Source organism: Meles meles, chromosome 13, assembly GCF_922984935.1.
Source record: "Meles meles chromosome 13, mMelMel3.1 paternal haplotype, whole genome shotgun sequence".
NCBI classification, from domain to species: domain Eukaryota; kingdom Metazoa; phylum Chordata; class Mammalia; order Carnivora; family Mustelidae; genus Meles; species Meles meles.
The window spans coordinates 8,947,326-8,961,946 of record NC_060078.1 but is presented as its reverse complement, the minus strand read 5'-3'; the positions used below and the strand labels follow the sequence as shown (position 1 = coordinate 8,961,946).

The 14,621-nt window shown below is 39.3% G+C and overlaps 1 protein-coding gene across 12 annotated transcripts in view; it reads right to left on the bottom strand.

Annotated features, from left to right (window-relative positions):
* The window catches only part of RYR2 (ryanodine receptor 2), a 749,188-nt gene that overhangs the window by 298,648 nt on the left and 435,919 nt on the right, over nt 1-14,621 (bottom strand). For all 12 annotated transcript variants that reach the window (XM_046026812.1, XM_046026816.1, XM_046026818.1 and 9 more), the window contains 7 exons: nt 14,362-14,480; nt 13,886-14,019; nt 11,997-12,238; nt 7,092-7,284; nt 5,169-5,385; nt 3,292-3,396; nt 473-576 (listed from right to left, as the gene is read on the bottom strand). In XM_046026812.1, the coding sequence (XP_045882768.1) occupies nt 473-576; nt 3,292-3,396; nt 5,169-5,385; nt 7,092-7,284; nt 11,997-12,238; nt 13,886-14,019; nt 14,362-14,480 (1,114 nt within the window). The remainder of the gene's footprint in view (nt 1-472; nt 577-3,291; nt 3,397-5,168; nt 5,386-7,091; nt 7,285-11,996; nt 12,239-13,885; nt 14,020-14,361; nt 14,481-14,621) is intronic.

The following is a 14,621-nucleotide window of genomic DNA, read 5'->3' as shown; positions in this document are numbered from 1 at the left end:
AATTTTTAAATGAAGACATATAAAATATAAGCCTACATTTTATAAATTATGAGATTCAGTAAGACATATAATTGTTCCCTTAAATTGGCATAAACCTTTCTCACCACCTACTATTAGTATCTTTACTTATGTTGTCACAAATCAAAAGCAGTTTGTGACAGACCTGGTCCTTGGCCCACACTGTGAGCAGCAACGTATCTGATCAGAGAACTCTCGTACTCTGTCATGCCCAAAATATCCATATTTAGAAGGCTCTATGGATATTTAGTATTCACTAAATACTTTATAAAGCATAAAGACATAAAATAGCAGGGTCAGAAGTCTAATTCCTAACAAATCCTGATCCAATCCACCTGGGCATTATGAAAAGTTCTGAGTTAATTAATTTAATTCTAACTGAATTAAACTGTATTGACACCTTGTTTGTTTCAGGCCAGGCAGATCAGAAAATAGGAAAAGGTAAGAAACTCACTTCAGGGTCTCAAGCGACATCTGCAAGTTGTAATTGCGTTCCTGTTCAGGCAGCTTGGAGAACTCCACCAGACACGGGTGCTGTCTCTTATTGTCATCTCTAACCTGAAATGGGACAGAAAATCCTCATGATAATCATCTCCAATCCAGACACCAGCCACAGCAATCCACAACAGCATGGCAGGAAAATGAAGGGGAGAAGCAAGAAGGAAGGCTCAGCTCATCGCCCCAGCAAAGCTGTCCTCATAAGCCCCCGGGCACGCTAATGTTTATGATCAGTGGTAAAACCTGGCCTAACCTCGGCCCCATGTTCTGTTCAGTGTAGTTCCTGGCCCCCAGGGCCCAAGCTGGCTCTACCATGACACCCACATGCTTCCCTGCTCAGCCTCCTCCAACGTTTGCTTAAATCTTACTTTCCCAATCAGGGTCATCCTGTTCTCCTTCCCAAGATGACCATCTGCCCACTCACCCTACACTTTCATTTTCTTCTGTAACAAATTCCACATGCCAGCAGAACCAGACACGCACTTGCCGGTTTACGGTCTATCTCCTAGCACTAGAATGTCAGACCAAAGAAAGATAAATTTTGTTCTTTTTTCGTCTTTGATGTACTCCCGTCACCCAGAACATGCCTGGCGCATGGTAGGCACCCAACAAATGTTTCATGTGTTGAAATGAAATCTATGTAAGAAAGGAGTAGTGCTGACTTAGTTTTAATGTGTAGTACTTTTATGTGTTTAGAGCCAGACTAGAGAAGCCAGTCGACAAGATGACTGACTGATCTAAAGTCTTCACAGTGGTTCCAGCGGATCATCTCACCCACTGTGCGTAACCTGCAGATACTGCAAATCATACCTTCACCTTAATGAAATCACTTAGCCGATGGGCACTTTTCATATTTACTCTTGCAAGTGTTTATCAGCCATCAGAGTAAACAAAATTCTAGATTTTAGGAATGAATTAATGAGAAAGATGTCTTAGATTCTTGCACCTGTAAACAGATTATCTGCTCAGAAACCTAGATGACACAGGCATCACTATGCTGTAGTCCCAAGATGACAGCTGGGGAACAAAAATTACTCCATGAGAATAATTGTCAGGTTCTAGAAATGCCACCTAAAAAGGACACAACCTAAGCAAGAACTTTTTCTAACTCTTCAGGCATCACTAAGTTAAAAATAACATATTATTTTTTTCTTCCTGGTGATCTTTACAAATGAACAGGACTTACATGAAAGAATATTACTTGATTAAATGCTTAAGTACAGAAATGAAATCTATGTTTAGAAAATTTCACTCTGAATTCTAAACATCAAAGTAGAAATGAAGGTGTCCAAGTCCTGAAATAATCTGCTCCCCATTTATGTAATGTCCATTTCGCCTCCATTCTGTATACGAGAGAATCATGGACACCAACGTCCTCTCAGGTGTCCAAGCTAAAACCGGAAATTTGCCCAGACTTCCCTCCCTCTCTTGCCCATACCCCGAACGTGAACTCTAAAACATGTCTCCCAATCATGTCTCTCCTCCCCCTGCACACAAACTCGCCACCTCCCACCTCGGCCACACGTAAGAGCATTAGCGAGTCTTACAGTGAAAACAGTTTTAGAGTGAAAGCTAGAAAATCTGGACCCCAGTCCGAGCTCCTCACGAGCACTTGCAACCACTCTCAAGGCCCAACTCTCAGGGATGCTATCGCCAGCAAAACTGAAAGAACAGCCCTATGTGCTATTAGGAAAATTTAACCCAATAACCTGTGAGAGTTTATGTGAGAATGGGAAGTTCTAAACAGATATATAAAAGTGAGGGAGTGGCGTGGGGTATCATACAGTAGTCACCACCAACACTAATAAAAAATATTCTTTATTCAAAGCTCAATGCAATGAGCTATGACAAGACGAATACACTCCTTTCTATAGTCAGTCAAATGTATAAGACAGCGTTATAATCTTTGGGATTCTTAGACTAATAATATTATAAAAATATAAGTGTTGCCACAGTCCTGCCAAAAATAAGGTATATGATACACTGGAATTACACAGAAAATTGTTAAAAAAATAAATTTTATTGACAAACCATAAAGATCTTCATTTTCTTAAATTATTTAATTTACTTGAGAGAGAGAGTGAGAGCAAGCATGGGGGAGGGGCAGAGAGAGAGGGAGAGAGAGAATCGCAAGCAGACTCCCTGCTGAACGTGGAGCCCGACTTGGGGTTCGAGCCCACAACCCTGAGATCATGACCTGAACCAAAATCAAGGGTCAGATGCTTACCCAACTGAGCCACCCAGGCACCCCACTATGATCTTTAAATAATAATTTGGAAATATATTCAATCATTGTATCTCAGCCCGTCTTCCACCTATGAAACCAACTGTGGCCCTCTGTCCACAGGCCCGGTACTGACCACTACACACAGTTAAGACTAGAAGAAGCAAAGCACCAGATAAAGGAAAAGGAAAATGACTAATTTCTTTCCATTTTCAACTTTCACTTTCAATTTCAATGAGATTTTTTTCCCCCCTCAGTGGCTTAGAAATCAATCCCTATTGTCTATATATGTTAACCTTGATTTTAAAATATAACTTTCACCCTCAAGAATGATGACTTTTCAATTGTCTAGGCAACTGGGCCATTCTTCAACGAACACGCCAATAATGTCATTCCCTCTTGTAAAGAAAAACTGGACAAAAACTAATGTGGCGGGGGGGGAAATCAATCTAATCGATTCATGTCACCACGTAGCAGGATGAGTGAGAAAAAGTTATGTTTTTTAGAAAGATGTATTAACAAATCGGAAAATAAATTTCAAAATTACATACCGGACCATACTGCCAGCCAAGTTCAATTTTATTCATAACCCAGAGTTCATGGATATTCTCTGCCAGTTTTTCTCTTATTCTCTCTAGGTGAGGAGGCAACACGATCTAAAATAATAAAGAAAACACACATCAGAAGCAAATGCAATAAAACCACACTAATTGTCCTCACTGTGAACTGAAACAAGTAAAACCATTGTAAACCACGAAGATGTTAATAATATAATTAGACTCTAACCCTTCTAACATAGTTACAAAACTATAACAAGGTACATCTTAAAATTGTTTAGGTAATTTGAGGATGTTTTGGTGGGACAGCTTAGGTTTCCAAGTGAATTTATGAACAAAAGTGGGGAAGAAGGAAGACAAGGGTATTGGTGGGGACAAGTCACCGCTAAGAACAATGCCTTCACGGATGTGGGATGTAAGCATCAGCACGGGCATCACTTAAAAAGAGACATCACCCCAAGTTTCTTCAGCTAAACTGGCCATTACACATAGGCCAGAATGAAGGCAATTCAGTGATCAAAGGATAACCCACTGGCTCTCCGAGCCTGTAAATATTTGCAGTGATTGATGTTTTTCCCTGGATCTGCTCTGTTCCTTCTAGTGGTTTCCAAGAATAAGCTTCTAAGGAAAACAATCTTTACATGTTCTCATTCAAAGACGTTTAATGACCTCTTCATAAAGAACACGAATGGTTCTCAAGGTCAGGGGTTGGTTGTTGGGGTTTGGCAATGCACTTAGGTGTCACCCCACAGCCAGTTCCTCCACAGACAGCAGGCGACTGCCTACAACCTTCACTGATGAGACAGTTTCCGGAAGGAGCAGGCTATCCCTGCTCCCTTTCCCCACAATGTTGAAGACAATCTGTGTCATGAGAAATCCTCCATGCGCTCCCACTGCATAATCCAATTGTCCCGTCCAGTCCATTTCTAGCCTCCTGATTGTGTTTACTACTGAAATTTGGTAGCATCACACATATCCTGCCATCTTGCAGCAAGGAACAACACGCTGAATTTCCGCCATGGACAAAGCTTGCTTCTTTCACTCAATAATATAAAAGGCCAGCATGATGAGGCACAAAACAGGATTCAGAAGCTAAACCAGTATCTGTTCAACAACCGAACCTTCTGAGTTAGCCTGGTGTTAACACTACGTTAGACTTTGGAGGCAGTCTCTTGGATTTTCAAAAACTTTGCATAACTGACCTTACTAAAGTTACGTCGGCATCAAGATAAAGCAATATTTATTTAATTCACTGTCATTGCCCAGATGCGTTCACATCTATGAGACAGAAAAGAATAAGGACTCACACTTCTCGGGTGCCCGTTTGTAAAGTATTGTGCTAATCTGTTATTTATGAACTCGGTCCAGCATACTCTCGGCAATCCAACTGACAAGGAGAGGGACTTCCTCAAGGTCCCCAAGTAAACAACTGACCCCAGGCGCTCTGACTCCAGAGCCCAGGATCTCAATCTCTACTTAAGATAAAGGTCCGTTAACATGCTTCAAAGTTACAATGTATCTGGATGGCTGAAGAAATAAACTTCATGCCCACCATATACAAAAAGAGCACCCTCAACAAAGCATGAATTACCTCCAGTTGTGACCCACATTAGTGCATCGTGAAATCCATGTAATAGCTTGAGATCACTCCTTAAAACTACAGAATAGAATCTGAATACCAAATAGGTGAGTGGATCTGAAAAAGGTTTACTTTAGAAGACTTTCTTTGATTCTGCATAGGAACTGTGGGGTTGGCAGATGTGTTCCTGTGGGCTGCGGTTCAGAGTGTCCACCGAAAGCCACTGCCCATCAGAACAACAGCACAAGAGGACAACAGTACAAACGGCTGCCATTACAGGTGCTCCAGGTACCTGGCTGGTATCCACAGGGATGGGCGTGAAGGCGGCCTGCGTCAGGGAGACTGTGGGCCCCAGGAGGTCCCGTGTGTAGGTCCTTTCTTGCTTGTACTCTCGGCTGTGCTCCACTTTCAACTTTTCTTTCGGCAGAACGGCTTCGTAACAAGGAGCGTACCCAGGAGGCGGGAGGAATTTAAATTCTCCGTGTCTTCCCCCAAGCAGAAAGCGTACCCTACAAAGGATGCAAGTCAGGGTCAGGTATAGCTCTGGTGTATGGAAAGTTCCCTAACCAACAAAACAAAACATGGAATAAATCATTCGCACAAAATTAGCTTTATCAGAAGCCACACTTTCCCCCGAGTGCCGTCATAGTGTGGGCACCTTGGAGTCTCAGGGTCTCTAAGCACAAAAGGTAAAGCACAGTGAGAGGAAAAGCTGATTACATTACATTGATGGATCCGAGAAAACTTATCACTCACTGGAGAATTTGCAAAAGCACGTGCATCATCCTTCTATAGGAGAAATATCTGTGCACAGTAATTGGTCATTTAATGTCTCCAGGGGCCCAAAGAATCACCAGAGAAAGGAGAGACATTATCTAAACACCTAGATACTTAAAATTACAGGACTGCATGAGGTTTGATAAGAAAAAAAAAAAAAAAAGTAACAGTCACTTTCCAGTGTCCAACTTTCCAGGGAAATTCCTTAAAGGGAACTCAAATGATATTTCCTTTGAAGAAGAAAGTCACCTTATTCCTTCTTTGATGACAAAAAACAAAAAATGAAAAACAAACAAACAAAAAACCAAAACCTTACTAAAATCTTTCATACATCAAAGTCCTTTAATTAAAAATAATTTAAAACAAGTTCCATTGAACGACACTTTTTCAAACACAGCTAAACAATACTGACTCCACAGGCCCTCAGCTTACAAAAATAAAATAAAAGTTTCGTTTTCCTTGCAATTCTTTTTCTAATTTGTGGTTCACTTCCAGGCCAAAAATAATCGTAATAATTATAAAGCAAATAAAATAAAAAAGCAAAGCGCTAAAAATGAAGAAAACAAAGGTTTTAAAACACTCCAGAAGGTTATAGAAAGAAATGTAATTTGTATAAACACACCATAAAAGGTCATTGGTGCATGGATACATAGTATTTCATGCTTTTTCTGTCCCCTCTTCAATATGGTGCTTCTATAACCACGACTTACTCATATGAATAGAATTCTAATAGGAAGAATACCCAGAGTGACTTGATGGTCAAGTCGCCCTCTCTCGTGAGGGAGCCACACACACACATTGATAGGTGACAGGGTAGCCCCTTATCACAACAGACCATCTCTTGTTCTCTTTGTAGAACTCCCAAAGAATTATCATTTATCTCTTTCCATGTCACAACAGCAAGACAGCAACAGGTTAGAGGAAACTGTCTTGACCCAACTGATCACAGCAGACAATTTACAAGTACAACAGGTAGCTGATAACACAGAGAGAATGAAAAACAACAACAACAACAAAATCCATTTAGTTTCTGTAGAAATGAGGTTTGGAGTGGGGTGGGGAAATAGGAGATGAGAAAAGGAAAATTAATGAAACATTAGGAAGTAAGTGGCATTTTCTTATGCAATGTTGTTTATTTTCCCTTATTAAATAAACAAGTAAACTTAAATGGGCTTGAACTATTTCAGGACATGGATTTGGGGTAGGTTAGCAAACTTCCCCGCCTAAATGGTAGGACAGGTGGACAAAGCCTTCGGCCTCCCAAGACGCCTCTCTTGGGTGAATCTTACCTCTTCCTCCAAGGAAAAAGAAAAATGCCCTGGGGACAGACAGGAGCGGGCAGAAGGTTAGCGGAGTGTGGGGCACGGCAGTGCAGAGTCTTCTGTGAAAGTAGGAGAAGTCAGAAGGGACACAAACCAAAACACACAGAAATACTAACTTTATTCCTGCAGAGAAACTAACAACTGGAAAGAAGAGGCCATCAATGTTGAAATTCTCAAACATTCCTTGAACAGGTTGTCCGTTAATTCGGAATGAGATGCTCGGGGCACTCAGATCTAGACAGCAACTGATGACGTCATCCGTTCTCAGCAGATGCTGGTTTGGTGAGCTTACAGTTCGAGCAATGCAGCCTATAGAGGAGAAACAGTAAGGACAGTGATTTCTTTTCCTCATAGAATCATCTTCCGAGGCAAAGATTTGAGTAGGTACTGAGAAATCAATGCACAATACTGGAAGAGAATAAATTTTGAATGCAAATTAATCCTATATGTTAAATCCTTTGTCCAAAAAGTGCTGCTTCCTGCTTCCCCCTTCCCCCGGGGCCAGGCTGCTCTCTTTATTATAAAATGGACCTTCTGATATGCAGAGAGACTTCTGCTTGGAGCAGGACGGCATCTGATGCACAAATCAGCTTAAGCTGAGAACAGAATGATGTCAGAGAGGAATCTCCAGGGAGAGACTTCCAACAGATGCTTTTCCACCTCCTACTTGTCTGACCATCAGCAAATTACATAATCTCTCTAAACCTTGACTTCTTGGAAGCCAAATGCCATCACCTTGCAGAGTTGTTATGATGATTAAACTAATGGTTTAAAAGAACACAGCGTCTCAGACATAGTAGGGCTCGCATGTCAGGACCCTTTCCAAATATTCAGTCCCTTCTGTTTTATAAAATAAAAATAACAGGGATAAGGAAAGCAGAAGATGTGTTCATTCGTGCATTGTTTGCTGAGATGCACATGCATGCCAACTGATTTGTTTTACAGTTTATTTCACACAAGATCTTGGTTGGCTTCCTGAGAACAGCAGGATACGAGTTGAGGTGTGACAATGATTATTTGATAAATGTCATTTCTTGCCCCGGCCAATCTGTGGCCTATGCTCATTCTTGATTATGTCAAAACTCCTTTGCTAATTAGTCTCTGTGGACACACTGAAAGACATGAAGGTAAGGCTCTCTCAAACACATGCTCACAAATGCATACAAAATTTCTCAATTTGAGCAAAGGCAAAGATGGATTTCATGATACAAGATTTTCATTTTTATAAGACCTTTTTAAAATTTCCAGCATGCCAAACTTTTTACCAAACAGCATATCTGAAATGCCAGCAGTAGAGCGCATCTACTTTTTAAAATGTGTCAATGTTTTATTTTACCAATATTCAAATCTGTAAGCAATAAATTCATTATCAAGTAGTACTCCTAAAATTCCCTGAGTATAATAAAGATGGCTCTTGAAAAAATCATAAGAAAGCAATGCAACTCACATAAAAAGGTTTACACCCTTGTTTAGCTCAAGATCAACAGCTAATAAAAGTGTTATTATACAGATATTTATATACACCAAATATATTGGTCTGTCTGAGGGATATTATTATGCTAATGCTAAGGACTAAAAACCACCATGGCAAACTCTCTTGTGATGCCTGAAACAAGCAGGTAAGACAGAAGGATCACTACCGAACAACCTCAAGTCTATAATTTCAATGGCGCTCACACCACTGAATCCACTTAAAAGCATTTTCAGGTCACATTTATGCAAACCTATCACACCCGATGACAACTACATTCCCGTTCTCTGCATTAGCCACAAAGACAGCAGCAGTCTGATTTATCACTCTTGGACTAGAAATTTCTACCCATCTTTCTCTTCTCCTGTTCTAGGACATTCCTCCACACTTTATATTTAAATGCTCCCAAAGCACCATGATTTTTCATACTTTTGGCCCTCCCTTACAAACATTTGGAACTTGGATGCCCAAAAATCCAGTTCTGCCTTCCCAGAGGGGAGAATGTAACAACACGGTGTGTAGTTGTAATTGGAAAGAGTAAGTGAAGACAAAACTCAAAACTTTTGCTCATGAGCCTAATTCTAATTCTCATTCCAAAAAACGTCAGTACCCTTAAATTACAGCAAGTTAAGTGGTAAAGAATGTGCTCTACACCAGAAGTCACAGATCTGAATTCTATTTTAACTATTAAAAAGAAAAAGAACAGGAGAATGACCCCAAGAAAATTAATCCGAATTACTAGGATTCTGACCTTGGTAAATCCGTCAGAAGCCAAGTGATTCAGTTTTGTCTTTGTTGACTATGAATCTAAAACTAGGAACCATTTAATATGGCCAATGTCAAAGAAATTACTGCCTGTCCTCTCTTCCAATATTTTTATGGTTTCAGGTCTCACTTTAGGTATTTAATCCATTTTGAATTTATTTTGTGTATGGTAAAAGAAAGTGGTCCAGTTTCATTCTTTTCCATGTTGCTGTCCAATTTTCCCAACACTATCTGTTGAAAAGACTGTCTTTTTCCCATAAATATTCTTTCCTGCTTTGTCAAAGATTAATCGACCATATAATTGTGGGTTTGTTTTTTTTTTTTTTTTAATTCCATGCTATTGATCTGATCTATGTGTCTATTTTGATGTCAGTACCATACTGTCTTGATGACTACAGCTTTGTAATGTAACTTGAGTTCGGAACTGTGATGCCTCCAGCTTCACTTTTCTTCTTTCAAAATTGTTTTGACAATTTGGAGACTTTTCTGGTTCCATGTAAATTTTCAGGATTTTTTGGTTCTAGTGCTGTTGGCATTTCCTAAGAATTATATTAAATAGGTAGCTTGTTTTGGATAGTACAGACATTTTAACAATATTTGCTTGTCCAATCCATGAACATGGAATGTCTTTCCATTTCTTCATGTCATCTTTAGTTTCTTTCGTCAGTGTTTTATAGTTTCAGAGCACAGGTCTTTCACCTCTTTGGTTAGGTTTATTACCAAGTATGTTATAGTTTTGGTGCTGCTGTAAATGGGAGTGTTTTATTACTCTTTCTGATGCTTCATTATTGGTGTATAGAAATGCAACAGATTTCTGCACATCGATTTTGTATCCTGCTACTTTACTGAATTCCTGTGTCAGTCTGGCAGCTTTTTGGGGGAGTCTTTCAAGTTTTCTATATATAGTATCATGTCAACTGCAAACAGTGAAAATTTTACTTCTTTCTTACCAAAAAATTTGGATGCCACTTATTTCTTTTTGTTGTCTGACTGAATAACCCCAGTAGCTTGAGAGACCACACATCTCTACTATAGGCAAGGCATGGTACATACTTCTTGCCATTAAAAAGAAAAAAAAAAAGGAAAAAAAAAAGAAGAAAAAGTTGAATTTTTTCCTGATATAAAGTTTCAAGTGATTTTCTCCTGAATTCCACAACCTATCCTCCTCTCTGAGATATATTCACAGATCCACTGAAAACTTTTGTTGTTATTCTTACTGTTTTCCTTAACAGATACCTAATAATAAAAAGTGTAATGCATACAGGTTAAGTCTTGAGTGCTGGGTTGTCTTTGTGAGTTGAAAGAAAAAGCTTCAAAGCTTGCAAAAATGAAAATGAGGTGGCATTGTGTGGTTCAAACATTTAGAAGCAATTCCGCATTATTTTATCAGAGTACTCTTCCCCCATCCATCTCTGTGTAATGGGAAAACAAGTTAACATGTTTCCTTCATTTATCTGAGTAGCCACAGCACTTGGAGCCATTGTAGGAGTAAAGTGAGAAGAGAGTAAAATCTGAAGGGTGAGAATTCATTCACATGTGTTATAAACAAGACATTACCTCTGCTTTCTGTTTGTTGGACCTTCTGATGTTAGTGCTCTTTGCCTTCTTTCAGTCAGTAGGAAAAGTGTACTGTGGAAACAGGCTCTCTGACTCGCCTGGCCAGAACAGTACGGTGTGTAAGACACGCCACCCTCCTATCTGGGCCCCAACCACATGCCCCCAGGGCTAGATGAAATATCCAAAACGAAGCCCCATCTCTTCCTGACTACTGAATACAGTCACTGAACAAAGGAAAAATTCAGTAAATACTCAGGATAAAATACAATGACGCGAAATGTTTCTATCTCTAAACACGTTACCATAAACTCTTAGATTTAATTCAATTTAACTTTTAAAATGCTCATAAGCTACCATTTCTCTAAAGCATTGATAAATATCACTTGTGCCCCTAGGAGACAGATTTAGCTTTTTATATGTAAGAATACACATATCTTTCATGTTTTGTCTATGCTTACTATGTTACAAAAATATGAGAACTATATTCTAAATGCAGCTGTATGAGCACAAGCACATGTCTGCAGAATTCCCATGAATTCCAGTTTCTTAGAAACAGCTACATCATTAAGAACTGAACTTTTGAATGGAGCCGACTAAAATGTACCTTCTAATAGAAAAAAGGATACAATTTTTTTTTACCTATCACTCTTATCACTCTTTTACCTATCAGTCTTAATATGTACTCACTATCACAGTTCAGGTTGATGGCTGGTGAAATGAACTATATGCTTTTTTAAAAACAGTTCCACACAAAGCGTCATCTGATTATTACTGACACCTCACAATATGCATCACAAATGACCAATTCCCAACATTACGTTATCGACGTCTATTTCTTCCAATTATTTTCCAGGATCTATTTTTGGTGAAAGTTAGAGCTTCATACACACCTGTTAAAGTAAGTAGGAAACACACAAATGCGGTGTGTTGTGTTGTTATGTTTTTGTTTTTGTTTTTTTGCAGTTGATTATGAATCAAGACACCATTTTTCACACATATTGTTCATCAACAATACAGTCTTTGGAAATGTACCATAATTGTAAGAGTTTTGTTCTCCCCTAGTGAAATTCTGCTTTTTACTTAACATTCTCTCTCATCGTTTCCATGGTAAATTTCTGAAGAAAAAAATGCATTTGAATACACGCAGCACGGATGGCTTTTGGAAACCCAAGAGCAAGGACAACAGATCTCCTTTGCGCACACAGAGGAAGACATGGATGGTGCTGACCTGACCAGAGATGAAGGCCATCGAATCCGTAGGAGAAGAGGTCGTCTCCGACGCCGTTTCCACCCCACTCCTCACCGCCTCCTGGGTAGGGCGAGTACCCTTCGGTGGATGCCCAGCCCACCCGCAGGTGCGTGGCTTCAGCGGTCACAAACGGCTCCGTGTGGTCCACCATCAGCTCATAGTACCACTTCTTATACTGAGCGGACCCTTCACTGACGCCCAGAAAAATGTTGGGTCTCATGCTTTAAAGAAATAGGGAGAGCACATGAGCAACTCTGGATAAACCTCCTGTTGTGTTCATTTATGTCTATTTCGAACATTCATCCCATTTCTCCAAAATGCAATATATTAAATCTATGCTTTTCCTTCAGTACTGCAAAATTACTAAGTCACTGAGGCAGTAGGCAGGGATAGCCAGCCTAGAGCTAACATTCAGTGATGGGTATCTGCTTTTCGGATTACTTGACAACGTCCCTCAGGGATCTCAGATTATTTTTTTCTGAATTGCTTTTCAGCACATTTTATACCATTGATCATGTTTAAGGTGAGATACTCAGTGTAACAGGCCCGTAGAATTCACGCAGTTATTATTAATTCAGGAGATGCAGACATTTTCCTAACTAAGCCATGGGTCAGGTAAGGTACAAGCTGAAAAGCCATGTTATTGGCAAAGGAACCAGGGTGATAAGCAGCTTTGTTGTTCTCAATGCCTCTCTGAGGGCAGAAGAATTTCTAGGTAGTTGTATATAATTCTGTTTCTAAGAGACTTAGACCCTATGTTAATGCTAAGGATTAGTGAAGGTCTCAGGAAATATCAGTCAACAATAGCACATATGTTATACAAAGAGCCACTCAAGAAATCTTAAATCAACCCTGTTTAAAAAAAAAAAAGAAAAAAGAAAAAAAACACAATATAGAAATACACATCAAACCCTTTTTTTAAAAAAAAAAGGTAAAACAGGGTAATTTTTTTTTTTTAAACAGGGTAAGGAAGTGATTACTTTCTGGACAGCTCTTAGATATAGTATTACAAAATTATTACTTTTTTTAAATTTTTATTTAAAAATTAAAAAAAAAATTTTTTTTTTTAAACAGGGTAAGGAAGTGATTACTTTCTGGACAGCTCTTAGATATAGTATAACAAAATTATTACTATCATGCAAAATATTTTCTTACTTGAAAGCTGTATCATTATTTTTATTATACTATTTGGTATATACAAGGCAGCATGGCTCGGTATTTAAGGCCTTAGTCTTTGGCATTAGACTTGAGTTCCATTTACAGTCCAACATTTTAATCTATAAAATGTATATAATAATACCTAGTTGGACTAGTTGAACCCAGTGTAAACATGGTGGAGGACACATGGAAAGCAGAGAGAATAGTGACTGACACACGGTGCTGAAGGAACGTCTGATACCTTGGAAGGGACATCTAACCAAAAATGCAGTTTTATTGTATTTTTTTATGGAATTTATTATATCGTAGACATTCCAATTCAGCTTCTTGTTATTATATATAGTAGCCACTTCGAAGTTGGCATTGAATGGTAGCATTTTTACTTATCTTCTAAGAAAGCACAAAACATAATTACATATAACTGGAAGCCTGTAGAACTGTCAGCCTGCCCCTGAAGATGTCCGTGATAAGCCGGCCTCGCAGGATGTGACTAGGGAAGCTTACTGTCTTGTGATAAATGCATGTTCTGCTCGGTTCACCTATTGTTATTATTACCCCAACCAACTGACAGGACAACTACACTATTCGTTAGGCTATTATGTAAAATATCTCAATAAAACAAGCAGACCACCGGATGCTTTAATGATAGAGCTTGAACGTGAATTCCTTGTTAGGCCACCTGTTTGGTGACCATGCCTGTCCGAGTCTACCTGCTGACATGGTTCACAAGACGTGTCTGCAACAGTAGATCTCTTCCTGGCAGCAGATTGTCACAGATGAGATGCTGGTTGGAACGGACCGCCACTCCATGGCAGACACAGAGAGAACACAAGACGTCCAGAACCTGAAGAGAAAAAGCACTTCCAGCCGATTAATTCCCTTATTCAGATTTGAGTATCCCAGCATGTCTCGTGAGTGTGAACACACTCCCTCTGACCCAGCCACGTGAACACGACAGATACGTGAACACGAGGTCACGTATCTTCCAAGGTTCTCTTACATGCGAGCTGAGAACTGCTCGGTGTCTCAATGGTGCTACAAATAAGCACTAAACAGCATTATGCGATTATAATTAAGGAATAAGAAATACAACACATCCAACACATCTTTTAAAAGTTATATTATTTTAAAAATACATTTAACATTATTCCAGAATTCATCCATGGCAATAAACTCATTCCCTTACCTTGTGGTTTCTCCCATGCTTGTCTAAAAGGGAGATTATGGATTTAATGTGTCCTTCCTTAATAATATTTAAAGCTTCCGGACTTTCTACTAACACACAGTGTAAAACTTCAAGAATACCTAAAGATAAAGAAAGAAAATATGATTAAAGGGTCTATGATGACCAGTGCCTTTCCTTCTCTCTAGGTATTCCTTCAGGTCAACATGTAATTATTGTGGGCTCAATGTGTTTGTCACAGGGCACTGGGTGAGAGGGGACAA